Genomic DNA, 14,723 nt, shown 5'->3' on the forward strand with positions numbered 1-14,723 from the left:
TTCTTACCAGATCCCTTTGATCCTCCTGTACCAGATCCATTTCTCTGCCCCTCTCCTTATGTTCTAACACTGACTTTTTCTCAATTTCTCAAGTGGCACATGGTTTATCCACTATGTGGTCTTTACACATGCTGTTCACGCTGTCTCAGATGCTACCCCCACCTCTTCATCTAGCTAACTCCTGCTTGTCTCTTTAGATTTCAGTTCAATTCATATTTCCTCACAGAAACTGCCCATGGCCTCCTGATAGGTCAATCCACTCAGCATAGGTTCTTATACCAATGCATTTCCCTTATTTCTAACACTTACCACAAGTTATTACACTTGTTTGTGTGAGTTTTTCATTAATACCATTCACTTCCCTAGACAGCAAGTTCCATGTCTGTTACTATTCTTCATTGTTTCCTGGCTTCTAACAGAATGTCAAGCACTCAATGAAATTTTGCTGAATGAATAACTCAATAGTCAAATATTCTAAACTACATTAAAATGACTCCAATGGTAATTTTTTAAGAGAATGTTGCTATTTGCTCCTTAGGCAAAGTGCTGCTTTCCAGGGAGTTCTCAATTACCAGTTGGCCAGCAGAAAACAGTAGCATCCTGTAGTAGGAGAAAAAAATCAGGAACCTAGGTTCTAGTCTTGCACTTTGCTATTAATTAGCTGTGTGAACTTAGTAGAATCATAATCTCCCTGGACCTCAGCTGTAAAAATGAAGATCATCACATCTTAGTGCCTAAAAGCAAGGGACTAGAGACTAATCTCTTGACAAGGATTAGAAAATTAGAACCAACGATAATGAGGAAGGATTTGTATAGAGATAGGTGCTAGGGTATTAAGTGATCCGTCTGCTAGCAGGAATGGAGTCATTTTCTTAGAGTATTTAGCTACTGCATTATTCTTTCAACAAATATTCATTGAGTACCTACTTTATGGCTGGCTCTATGCGAAGAGGTGGGAAACACTGAGCTAACAATATCTATTTATTTTGTGAGGCACTCTGCTATGCAACTTTGTATAAGTCATCTAACTTAATCATCAAAACAACCCTATGAGCTGGTACCATTGCCTTCACTACTGTACAGATGAAGAAACTGTGGCTCAGAGAGTTTAAATGATCTACCCAAGATAACACAGCTAACAGAGTTTAGGTGCAAACCCCAATCTAACTCCAAAACCTAAGCTCCTATCCACTATGTCGTGCACACTGCTCCTTCAGCACAAAGATGCAATATAGAGTAGGGAGCAACATGAGCATACATCCACAGTGTGTGTACATTTGTCATGGAATATGTGGTGAATACTTCTCTCACAAAAGGAAGAACTAACTCCTACTCTTCCAAAAAGTAGGTAACTTAGCTAGAGAAGATGATCTACAGTATTGAGACTGCCTGGAGAAAATTATTGAAGTATTGTAACTAAGAACAAAGTAGTATGGTGTGATAGCTAAGAACTCAGCACTGGGCTGCCTGAGACAAAAACCTAATTTATTCCTCCACAAAAGGGGATAATCTATCCCAAACTATAGATACCTAGATGAAGCTTGGATTAGTGCAATTTAAATATGTCACATACAGAGGGCATTTTCACAATTCCATAAAAGTCAGCGATCTTTATTGACTCGTGTCAATTTTGAAGTAATTTCTAACCAATCTATTACAAATGATAGTTACTTTAGGTGTATTCGCCATGCTGATATACTAGATGCTGTGATTACTGACATTGGCTTAAAAAACAAGTAAGGGTCGGGCGCGGTGGCTCACGCCTGTAATCCCAGCACTTTGGGAGGCCGAGGCGGGTGGATCACGAGGTCAAGAGATCGAGACCATCCTGGTCAACATGGTGAAACCCCGTCTCTACTAAAAAATACAAAAAATTAGCTGGGCATGGTGGCACGTGCCTGTAATCCCAGCTACTCAGGAGGCTGAGGCAGGAGAATTGCCTGAACCCAGGAGGAGGAGGTTGCGGTGAGCCGAGATAGCGCCATTGCACTCCAGCCTGGGTAACAAAAGCGAAACTCCGTCTCAAAAAAAAAAAAAAAAAAAACAAGTAAGCAGATGGTACTTACCCACCACAATCCCACAGGTTCAATACCAGGTTTCCCAGAAATCGCACATGAGAATGTTCTACATCAACTGGAAGACAAATATGATAAACTAGTAATTATAGCAGGTGTCGTGAAATTCAAAATAAGCAAAGCACTAACCCATGAAATTTAGAAGGACCAAAGTGGAGTGAAATGCTCAAAGCCACAAGAAGAAGGTGATTTTCAGCTTAGTAGTGTGGTTTAGTGGCAAGGTGGGCACCTAAACTACCCTGAGCTCTCATGTAAGTCATTTTACTTTTTAGTAGTTTAGTACTTAGAGCAGAAACAATCTCCAATTATAATACTAATGTTAAAATTTCAACATGTAATAGATGTATGCCATTTAATCAATCTTCCCTGTTCCACCTGCCTCCACCAACTTCCCCCGCCACACACACATTTAAAAAACAGTAATAAAAACCAAACATAAAACATAACCAAACGAACTCTAGCTATTGATTTCCTATCCAGTTAATGACCCTAATTTTTTTCCCACTTTTGACTCTCTATCCACATTCAATACATTGCTAGTCCTTTGTAATCTCTCTCAATTCCATTCCTTATTTTATAACCCACCACAAACATTAAGGAAGCCCCCTTATCATCTCATGTCTACACCACTACAATAGCTCCATAACTGACCTCCCCACCAAAAAGACTTACTTACTTTTACTTCATCCTACAGGCTACTACTACCAGGCTCATCTTCTTAACACCACTTTGAACATGTCACTCCCCATTCAAAACACTTTCAATGGCTCCTCCATGCCTATGGGGAGGCATTCAAGGTCCTTCACAATTTGGCTTCCAATCTACCTATACATTCCCCAATGATCCACATTAATAAAGCCTTTCACTCCAGCCCAATTTGGTTTATTCACAGTACTCCCAAACCCCACTACCTCCCCAACCCCCAAAATACTTTACACCAGGGGTCGCAAACTTGCTAACAGGGGCCAGGCCAGTAAACGTATATGAGCAAAGTTGTCCGCATATGGAGGGTAAACATCTACTCAATGCAATAGCAGAGTGAGCAGCAATTACTAAGGTCTTGTTCATTTGCCATGCAGGAATGGAGGGGTTACCAGATCTTTAGGTTTTTCAGCAGTAGTGGGAAATCCAGATTTTTATGAAAACTTTTACATGTTGACAACTAATTCCCATTTTTAGAAACCATCATATGGGCCAAACAAAACACATCTACAGGCCTTATCCAGGATACAGGCTGCCTGTTTGCGACCTCTGAGCTATACTTCCCTCCCCTGTATTCTTCACCTACTCTGTTCATCTACTTGGAAAGCCCTCCCCATCTTTCTTTCAAAATATATTCATCTTTTAAGACCCAGCCTAAATCCCACCTCCTCTAAAAGCCCTGCCTGGCTACCCCCACTTACCGTCATCTCTCCCTCTGAATTCATTCAAACATTTATTAAGCATCTACTCTCTGCCAGGCACTAAAAATCCCAAGGAGTAATAATGAAAGATTTTATCCTGAAAATTTATCAAAGTCTAGGAATTATCATCTATACAATTTATGATAATCAATCAACCAGTGATATTTCTCCTATGACTATCTCAAAGCTGTTGCTTAAATTGACTGCTATCTAACTTTTGTGCAATTTTATCTTTTTATAAACTACATCATAAGCAGGAGAGCATTATTTTAAAAAGTGTCAGCTTTGTAGTCAAACAAATCTTCATTCAAATATCAGCTTTACCTCTCTATGTGACCTTGGGCAAGTCACTTAAGCTCTGAGTATTAGTTTCCTCTTCAATTAAAAAAGAAGGGGGGGCAAGGCATAGCATTGACCTCACAGGATTACTATGAGGATTCAATGAGTTATCATACATAAAGTGCCTGGCACGTAGTAGGTGCTCAAACTACTTCCCTTCTCCCCTTTACTTCCCCCTCTTTGGAAAAGGAATCATATCTTACATGTCTTTGTATTTCCAACAGAGTCTACGAGAGAGTAGGTGCTCAAACTGCTATTAATTTGAAGACTATGTATACGGTCTAGTACTAAAAAAAAATGGAAAGAAGTGCTACTGAGAAAGGGAAAGACAATAACAAAAGAAGTGACAGGATTCAGTGACTGTTTAGATATGGGGCACATGGGATAGAAATCAGGTTTCTACTCCCATATCATAGAAATTATTCTCATTAAGTGACCAACGGCCCCATAACCAAATCCAGTGGACTTTTTAGTCCTTGTCTTACTTTCTGCAGCATGACACTGTTGACTACTCTCTTCTTCTCAAAAAATTCTCTTCTCTTGGTCTCTGATATCATACCTACAACTTCTCTGGCAGATCCTCCCTTACAACTCCTATTCTTCTTTCTGTCCCTTAAATGTTGGAATTCTTCGGGACTCCATCCTTGGCCACCTTCCCCAAGGCAAGCTAGCCTATTCGTATTATTTTATTTACCATTTGGACACTGATGACTCAGAAATAGGTATCTCTAGGACAGATTTCTCTCCTACCTTTCTGACATATATTACAAATCTCTATTTGAATAAACCACAAGTATCCCAAACTCAATGTATCCAAGTATATAACGCATCAACTCCCCTTTCTTCCTATAAAATCTATTCCTCTTTCAGTCTTCTCTATCTCAGTGAGTTCAACCAGTTGCCTAAGCCAAAAGCTCAGTTTCATCCTTCAGTCCACTTTTTTCCTCCTCATTCTCCCTAAATCTACCAGAAAGTCCCGTTGACTCCACCTCTTAAATAGATCTCAAATCCATTTGCTTCTCACCACATCCACTATCATCATCCTAGCCCAAATCAAGCCCCCATCATCTCTTACCTGGTCTACTAAAATAGTTTCCAAACTGATCAACCTGTTTCTAGCTTTGCCTCCCTCCAGCCTATCTATCCTCCATATTACAGATAGAGTGATCTCTCCAAAATGCAGATTTGTATTCAATTCTTCTTTAAACAGTAAAAAACCATGTCTCTCTGCATATGCATGAATGTATACATCCAGAAAAGAAAGGGACGGAAGGATAACCTCAAAACTACTAATTGTGGTTGTCCCTAGGAAGCAGGCCTGAGAGTGAGGGAGAAAAGAAGCATTTTACACGTCTGTAACGTTTGAATTTTTCACAAGTATTACTTTTGTAATTAAAACTGAAAATTAAAAATAAGAAAATATAAATCTGTTCATGTTGCTTTAAAAAAAACAAAAAACAAAAAACAAAAAAACAAAAACAAACATTTCCCTAATCCCTGGGACCTGTAAAATATTGCTCTTCTGTTTAAAACTCTCTCTACCCTCAGTTCCTACTACCTAACTTGGCTTACAAGACATTTTGTGATCTAACTTCCCACTTCCTGCTTCCCTCTTTAGTCTCATGTCTTTCACATATGGCCTTCTAGCTCTCCTAGTCTTCCTACCCTACTGTCACAAGAACAACTAAAAAGAACCAAGAACAGAGCTTTGGGGAATGACACACACTTAGGGGGCAGAAAGAAGAAAATACTATGATAAAGATTTTTTTTAAAGAGGGATGGGATGATTAAAGATAAAGGAAGAAAACCAGGGTAATAGAGCATTAAATAAAAGCCAAGGGAACAGAGAATTTTGAGAAGGTAGGAAATCTTGGAGCCGTCAACAGTGTTTGAGACTAAAATACTTCATAAAAATTTTTATTGACAAGTTTACTATTCCAACAAATACATTTAGCAGCAGCCCCCTAATAAATTAATAATATCGCCATCATGTATTCTTACTTCAAATTTCAAAACACAGTAGGCTCTAAGTTTAACAAAATAAAACTGGACTATTTTCAGCAATGAGAAACTAGAAAAACACTAAAACATTAAAGTCAATGTAATATTTTAGAAGTACTCTTACTACTTTTCAAGAAAATCAGCAACTACATAAAGAGGACTATCAAGTAAAAAGCAATGCACTATATTGAACTTGTTCATAAGTTTAGTAATAGAACCCAGGTATTTCTTTAGCAATACAAACTAAATGACAAGTTTAGCAATAGAACCCAGGCATTTCTTTAGCAATGAGAAGCTAATGATGATATCCTAAAGCCTTAAGACCAACATAATATTTTAAAGTATACTTTCACTACCTGTAAGGAGATACAATAATTACCAACAAAGTATTAGTAATAAAGGTCCCGCTTGAGATATTCTTAAGGGCAAGAGCTCTGTCATGTTCTTCGTGCCTCCTACACAAAAAGTTCCAAAAAATACTTGCTGAATAAATGGTTTGCCTTAATGTATAGGGTTCATATAATTTGCAAAGTTCTGTTCACAGTAAGACTGCTAGGTTATGTCAAAACTATTTTAAGCAGTTTGAATAGCTCTGAAATGTTGGTTGCAAGACTATTCTCTGGACTCAGGGTTAGTCAACTCTGCCGATCAGCTATATAAGAACAGCAACAGCAATTGGACTAGAAAAAGGTGCTTCAACAAAGTGTGCAGAATTTAAAACAGAAAGAAAAGTAAGTCTACCAGGAATTGTTAGCAGAAGGTAAGCTAGACAGAATGTAGCATAAGGAATAAAGGAAAAGCATAGATTGACATTCCAGATTTAACACTTACTAGGGGAGTGGTATTAACTTCTAAGTTGTACTTCCTTTTTTATTCTCTAATAAAATGAAGTTACCATCAGAACTAAAGTAAATAAAAGAGTACCCAAAAGTCTGACAAATAACAGTTGTTCCATAACTGTTAGCTTTCTCTAATCTACTGAAACCATCAGGGTAATTAGGCCCAGATACTTAACTTGAAAGAAACGGAGTTTTAATCTATTAAATCAAGACAGAGAGAAGTTTGGACAGGTAGACTTTCCAGAGGCCAGAATCACAGATGTCAATTATAGAGGCATGACAGGCCATAGGACACTATCCTGACCAAAACTTTTGACCTATAACTTAGATGAAAACTAGATGAGATATTCATCAAATGTACAAACTGCATGGAGTTAGTAAAGATAGCTAATATATCAGATATTAGAGTTAGGAAAGATAGCTAATATATCAGATAAGAGAATCAGTAGCTAAAATGAAAAAAAGATCCAATCCCTTTTTTAATGGATAAAGGAAAAAAAGAGATTGGACTTGTTCTGGATTTCACAGTTAACAAACAAAGGGTACAGGAACGTATGATGGGCTAGAACAAACAAAACTAAATGATTTAATAGAAATAAGCATTTATTCTTTGGTTCAAAATAGTAAATGCACAAGAGCCAGAAGAGTATGTGTTTTAATAACAACATATATGAAAGGGAATTGAGTTTTTTAGTAAGACTCTGCATAATAAAAGTTACTCCAAAAAAGGAAGATACGTGTTAGACCATGCTAACAGCAATGTAATGTCCAGGATAAGAGATGTGATAGGCCCACTCTGTCCTGATCAGACTCCACCTGCATTCAAGTCTCGGTACCTTAAGAAAAATGTAGACAAGTTGAACACGTCCTTAAAAATGTTTCGAAATATGTCAAATGAGAAATAGATGGAAGAGCTGGACATGTTTGACTTAAAGAAGACATGATTTGTGAGGCAAGATGGCCAGGCATGTTGGCTCACACCTATAGTCCAAACACTTTGGGAGGCTGAGGCAAGGCAGGCGGATCATCTGAGGTCAGGATTTCGAGACCAAGCCTGGCCAACATGGTGAAATCCCGTCTATACTAAAAATAAAAAAATTAGCTGGATGTGGTGGTACACACCTATAGTCCCAGCTACTTGGGAGGCTAAGGCAGGAGAATCCCTTGAACCGGGAGGTGGAGGTTGCAGTGAGCCGAGATCATACCACCGCACTCCAGCCTGGATGACAGAGCAAGACTCAGTCTCAAAAAAAAGATTTGTAAGGCAAGAGATCGCTAGGACAAACTGAGACACTGACTATCCTCAAATATTTTTAGAGGCTTAAGAGAACAGAAAGAGAATAAGCTAACAGAAAAAAATGGGAAATAGGCCAGGCACGATGGCTCACATCTGTAACCCCAGCACTGTGGGAGGCCAAGGTGGGCAGACCACTTGAGGTCCGGAGTCAGAGATCAGCCTGGCCAACATGGTGAAACCCGTCTCTGGTAAAAATACAAAAATTAGCTAGGTGTGGTTGTGGGTGCCTGTAATCCCAGGTACTCGTGAGGCTGAGGCATAAGAAATGCTTGAACCCAGGAGGTAGCACTGCACCACTGCACTCCAGCCTGGGCAAAAGAGCACAAGACTCCATGTAAAAAAAAAAAAAATACATTCAGTTTTCTAGTCACTAAAGCTGCCCCAATTATGAAAGTCTACACTTATACTCCAAGCACCATAAGAACAGAAATGAGGTTTCCTCTCCTTTATTTCCTAGGGTCTGAAACATAATGTGTTTTTAAAATGTTGTTGTTCTTGAAACTTCAGAAACTGTATAGAGTAATGGGTGGCCTGCTCCTAAAAATCAAGGACTAAGGCAGAATCCAGAAATGCTTGGATGCTGCAGAATGAAATGGCAGTACAACCCAGAGACAGAAGGGCTCTCCCAGGATCCTACATTCACTGGCCATGGCAGCCCAATTAGTCTATTCTAACACTCAAACTATAAAAGGCAATAACGTATTCCCCAAGTCAGAGCCAAAACTCTAATCAGATCATCTATGTGTATCCAGGAAAAGAAGTAGCAGAGTACCAACCAGGTTAACCTCTTTCCTTCCCACCACTGTAATTTACCTTTTAACGACGACAAGTCGTAACTACTGCCTTAAAAAAATCTTAAAATATTTTACTGTTATGCTTGTTAATACCTATGGATTTCCCTTTGTGTAACAGTTAAAAATACTCTCCCCCGCAAGACAAACAAACAAGGCTTGTTTAAGAAATAGCAGGATAAACAAAAAGTTGGACAAGCGCAGTCTACTTCATAAACAACCTAGAAAGAAAAGAACCTCCCCCAAGAGAGAAAGCAGTAGTTAACTGGAATTAGGCCACACTTCTCTGAGAACGAATGCAAAAAGGGTAAACATGCTCCATAACAAATCCCTCAACCTCTCTGCATCCCCAAGCTACTGCAACCAAGTGTGTTATGCAGATTATTAATAGTTAAGATCACCTGACTTTACAATAAGATAAAACATCTTACTTGTTGCGCCAAGGCGACGTGTGTCTCTGGCAATATAATTTGCAAAGATAATAGACCTCATGCTGGTCTTACCAGACCCACTTTTACCCATCAACAGCACCTAAGGACAAAGTAGGGAAAAAGAAAGGAAAAAAGTTAGCGATCTAGAGCAAATCAAGTCTAGAGGGATTTATTTGTCTCCTGGATTTGATATTTTCCCGAAATGACAGTACCAACAACCTGGTGTGGATATTTAGAACTAATTAAACTCTTCTCAACCAATGGTGAATACAGAGATACTTAGAATTCCAGGAGCCAGGCACTTACCTATCACAGGACAAACATCCTTTAGGTGAGAGAATTACAGTGAATTTATGCTATTAACATGCACTGTTAATATGTTCAGAAACAGAGTAGAGAAATACCACATTAGAAGAAACTAAACACTGTTCTCTCATAATTCAATGTTTTATTAACGGAATTACCTAGCAAAGGATTGCAATATAACTGAAAGTTCTTCCTCCTTTTGCTCAAGGTCAACCTTTCCACCTCTGCCCTTGATTTCATCCCTTCCATTTACCTCTATGCTCTTGTTCCATTTATTACTCTGTCCCTCCTTTTTCTTCTCAAAAGCTTCCCATGGCCTGCAGGATGAAGTCCTGAAACTACATATAAGACCCTCCTTGATGTAGTCTATTTACTTCTCATCCCTCATCTCCTGTTGCTCTTGGCCTGGAACTTTTAGCTTACAGCTACACTTAACTGAACTGTTGGTAATCCCTCTGACTGTTCCCAGTCCTCTGGGAGGTCGTGCATCTGTGCCGTTGTTTCATGCAGTACTCTCTGACAGTGAACTGTCTATTCTCCTTTTTTCTTTCAGCTAAATTGCAGTTATCCTATAAGACTTGGTTCAGTAATCATTTTCTCAAGAAGCTTTTCTGAGTCTAAATGCTCTAGACTGATTCAAGTGTCTTCTGTCCTGCCATAGCACTGTTATTTCCTTGCAAAGACTATGATGCATTGCAATCACTTATTTTGTGGGAGTCTGTCTCTCTCTCAGAAGACTGTAAGCTCCTGAAGGGCAGAGTCCCCTCGTACCTCCAACGCCTAACATATAACAGATGCTCAAAGCATGTACATCAAAAGAACAAGCAAGTTATCAAAACAAATATATAAAGCAAGAGAGTATCTGACAGTGAGAATTGTCCAAGGGAAAGAAAGGGTAGCCTCATGAAGGTAAGCAGCCTTCCTGTGAATGTCAGCATCTCACACAGGGAGATCTTGCCAAAGATGCTATATACTCTCGTACTAAAAGGGAATTTAGTAAAGTGACTTTGGAGACTCCTTTCACAACTAGAATTTATGAAATATAGTTCTAATTACCTTGCTTTCCTTTTTTCTTTTTTATCTTTTTTTTTTTTTTGAGACCAAGTCTTTCTCTATCATCCAGGCTGAAGTGCAAAGACATGATCTTGGCTCACTGCAACCTCTGCCTCCCCGGTTCAAGTGATTCTCATGCCTCGGCCACCCCACCTGAGTAGCTGGGATTACAGGCTTGCACCACTATGCCTGGCTAATTTTTTTGTATATTTAGTACAGACAGGGTTTCACCATGTTGGCCAGACTCATCTTGGACTCCTGGCCTCAAGTAATCTGTCAGTCTCAGCCTTCCACAGTGCTGGGATTACAGGCATGACCCACCGTGCCCAGCCTTACCTTGCTTTTCAAATGAAGGGAATTTATATTCTACCTTCAATCCCAAGATATTTCATAAAAATTTCTAATTACAAATATAAGGAGTATTGATGAAAATATACTATACTCAGGCTTGATTTAATTTAACAATTTATGTAACTTTATCTTACTAAGGAAATGTCACTGCTGAGCCATTCTAAAGTTGCCACAAAAAGTTTGCTTGTGTTCTTTAAAATTTTAATGGAAAAACAGTAATTGTATATATTTAGGGGGTACTATGAGACTTTTGATATATGTATACGATGCAGAATGATTAAATTAAGCTAATTTTTGTTCTTATTCATGTAGAAATTTCTGGTATACTTAGGCATTTTTGATGAAAGCAACTTCGGACAGGCTCATCAAGAACATTCCCTTAGCTAACTGTAGTTACAGAACTGAATTATTAGATGAAGCTAAGGCTAAATATAGTTCCTTTGGCTTTTAATTTATAAAACGTACCTCTTTCGATACCCTATGAAAGACTTACCAAGGCTAATCATGTTAGATACTGATCGAAGTGTTCTACAGGCATTTACTCATTTAAACGTCACAACAATCCTATGATACAGTTAATATTATTACTACCATTTTACAAATGAAGAAACTGAAGCCCCAAAAGGTTAAGAAATTAGCTTGAGCTACACTCTTAGCAATTCTGCCTAAACCCCAATGTGGGGCACAATACTATGAGAGCACAAAGGAAGGTGTGTCTAATTCCATCTAAAGACTTCACCTAAGACCTTTTAGTGGTAACATTTTTAGGTTAAAAATAAATGTGCAGACAGAGGCCTGGATGGTGTGTGGTATATGGCTTACACAAAGTGCAAACTGATCTGTAAATCTGGAGAAAAGTAAATTCTGTATGGCTGTGATAGGGTGCATACGTGTGGCAGAGGGTTTGGTCAGTAACAGATTTTTAAAGGGCCACGAAGTCATTTGGATTTTATTCCATGGGCTTAGAGAAGTTACTAAAGGTTCTTAAGTATGTGGATGACTCAGTCAGATTTCCATATTAGAAAAGTTAAATCTCATAGTATAAAAGGGGAAGAGAGTCACAGAGACCACACAGAAGGCTCCTGCAATAGTCCAGAAAAGATGGTATATATATATATATCACAAAGTTCCTGAATATCAACCTTTTTCTTTTTAAAGTCCTTTGCCTCTGACCAGGGGTCTTGTGTCACCTACTAGCTTCTATGAAAGATGTCAGGCTAACTTGAGAGCTTGCAAGTAGGGTAAAAATTCCAGAGCTTTCACAGTCCTCGACACATGCTAGGCACTGTTGTATGTGTGTGTGTGTGTGTCCTTATAACAACTTTAAGTGGTAGGTATTTCCATCCTCCTTTTACAGATGAGGAAATTGAGGCACAGAGACATTATTCAAGCAGGTGGCAAAGCCAGGATTTGAACCAGGCAGTGTGATTCTGGTGTCTGTGCTCTGCTTCCTCTTTCTCCTCTCTTGAGCACATGATCCCATAGCTTGCCTTAGCTACTGAACTGCAATTTAAAAATGGAGTGCTGCTGTATATCTCTTAGAACAAATTGACCAGTTATTGGTGTGAATGATGCTCCTTAAAAAGTTCCAGGAAGTTTCTGTGTATTCACCTTGTGAATATTTAATATAGAGCTAGAAACACCCTGGTTGTTGCCTGTGGTGTAGTCTATGCTTTTGGAGCCTAGGAGGGGATTGCCTGGGAGTAGCCAGTAGGTATTCTTGTTCCTTTTTTTTTTTTAAATGAAAAAAAAAGGAAGAAAGAAAGAGAGAAAGAAAGAAAGAAAAAAGAATGAAGGAGAGGAAGAAAAAGGAAGAGAAAGAGGGAGAGAGAACGGATGTATTCCTTTATTGCCCAGGCTAGAATGCAGTCTAAAAATATGTACTGAAAACCTCTTTTATCAATAAAAATCAACTTGACTATCAACTTCTTACCTTTACCTTCATAGTTTTGATATATCTAACAGTCTTACCTTTTTCTTCATGGCTGTATTTGGTAGCACCCACCTGCAGATATAAACCAAAACACAGTTTCCATGATCGAATTCCCTTAGAAATTGAAATTAATGAAATATAAATAAACGTGGAGGTGCAAAAAAGCATGTTCAGTACAACAGCTGAGTACAGTTGTGTGGGGGACCTCAGATGAATAGAGGCCCCATATTCCTAAATTATAAAACTGTGTTTATGCTTCCTATCTCCTAATTAGAAGCTCAAGAGATAGCGCCTAGGAAGATTTATTTAGGAATACAAATGAGCCATTAAAATTCAAGATTCAATTTTTCATCATCTTAAAGCAAAGCACCTGCTTTAATGAATCAAACAATATCCTCTATTTCTAAAAAGTAAGAGCATATTGAATATCCTCTATTTGAGGATTGAATATTGAATATCCTCTATTTCTAAAAAACATTCAGCCTCCTAATGTTAAAATCTAGAAGCATCTTTTTAGTCCTTCAGCTGTCCTTCCAACCCCTATTTCACTCATCACAGGCACAGGTACATATAACACAAGTCTCAAATTCAGGTACAAACTGGCACAGAAAGCACCCTCAAAACCACTGGTCTCTGACCTGGAAATGCAAATCTTCTTCCTAGTCTATCCCCAAACTGGTGACAGGAAATCTCCTTTACTGATAATTCAAAGCAACTCAATTGTTTTAATTAGAACACTCCCCCAGCACCACCACCAGGAGTATCAGCCCCTTCCCAAGGGTTGTTTCTGCCCAGTTAGCACCAATTTGCTTTCTTTATCCTGCTGTCAAAAGCATACCAACGATCAACACTACTGGTATATCGAAGCAATTTATCATTGTGGGGTGGGGAGAAGTTTTCTAATTCACAATACTCTCTTCAATTAGAACACCCCCACTTCCAGGTTTGACATAATACCCTTCACCCACCCAAGCGATCCTTCCGGTTCCCCTAGTGGAGGATCCATTCTCGGCCCCAGATTTTCTTTCTCCATCTTTTTCTCGGAGTCAGATTCCTCCATTGCGCAACAAGTCTTTTCCAGTCCCTTCTAAATCTTCAGTACTCTTTGGGGGAAGGTTTGTTGTTGTTTGTTTGTTTGTTTTCTTGTTCACCCCTCAACCGCCTATTCTCATCGCCTACGGCCCTCAGGACTGCTCTATTCTTGCCTCCGCCTTTGTCCACTGGGGGGCCGCCTTCCCCACGGTTACCTTTATCGCCCCGAACCTGGCCTCAAGGCACGGCCGCGCTGGCTAGCTCAAAGGCCAAGTGATTCGGTGGTACAAAGTAAGAGTTGGAGAATGACAGGAAAAGAGAGGTGGGCTAAGGGTTCGTCCCAAGTTTGGGCCTCAGGCCCCAAGGTCTCGAAACCCAAGGTAACTTCACCCGCAAAGAGGTGGGGACCGCGAAGGTGGCAGAAAGAGCTGACTCTTGCCGTAGGCACTAAGCGGTGAACGCCTCAGCTGAGCCGTTGTTTCCTAGCCCGGCAGCTCAGGAGAGTCCGCCAGCGGCGACGGTGGTTAAAACCTAACCGCCCGCCCTTCATGAACCCAGGTACCTCACCGCAGCCACCCGACTGCAGGCCAGGATCACGTGGGCACCTGCCGTAAACCCGGAGTCTGTCACGTGACTGTCGCTACCAAAGGGACGGGTGGGCTGGGAAGAATACCATAGAGACTGCTCCGGGAAAGCCAGAGTGCCGTCTGTTTCGTCGTCACTTGGCCTCGGCTGTGGCTCCGCGCCGCGGGCGGGGTGGGGGCGATGGGAGCCCTCAGCCTCTTTATCGTGGGTGGACCTGGCCCCACCCATCCGCTATGGAGAATTAAAGGAGCCGGTGGCAATTTCAGTGCCTCTGAGCTCCCAGTTTT

General features: G+C 39.9%; 1 protein-coding gene across 3 annotated transcripts in view; it reads right to left on the reverse strand.

Moving 5' to 3' along the window:
* RRAGB (Ras related GTP binding B) overlaps positions 1-14,458 on the reverse strand; it is a 43,694-nt gene extending 29,236 nt beyond the window's left edge. The window contains exons 1-5 of one of the 3 annotated variants that reach the window (XM_012476103.2): positions 13,788-14,458; positions 12,858-12,891; positions 9,177-9,276; positions 4,021-4,104; positions 2,067-2,133 (exon numbers count right to left, since the gene is read on the reverse strand). In XM_012476103.2, coding sequence (XP_012331526.1) covers positions 2,067-2,133; positions 4,021-4,104; positions 9,177-9,276; positions 12,858-12,891; positions 13,788-13,879 — 377 coding nt within the window. In that variant the 5' untranslated portion in view covers positions 13,880-14,458. The remainder of the gene's footprint in view (positions 1-2,066; positions 2,134-4,020; positions 4,105-9,176; positions 9,277-12,857; positions 12,892-13,787) is intronic. The other 2 variants (XM_012476105.3, XM_012476104.2) reach the window with 2 other exon arrangements.
* Positions 14,459-14,723: the final 265 nt, after the last annotated feature.

The sequence above is a fragment of the Aotus nancymaae genome, unplaced genomic scaffold, assembly GCF_030222135.1.
Source record: "Aotus nancymaae isolate 86718 unplaced genomic scaffold, 86718_ANA_hifiasm-v0.15.2.pri h1tg000058l, whole genome shotgun sequence".
NCBI lineage: Eukaryota > Metazoa > Chordata > Mammalia > Primates > Aotidae > Aotus > Aotus nancymaae.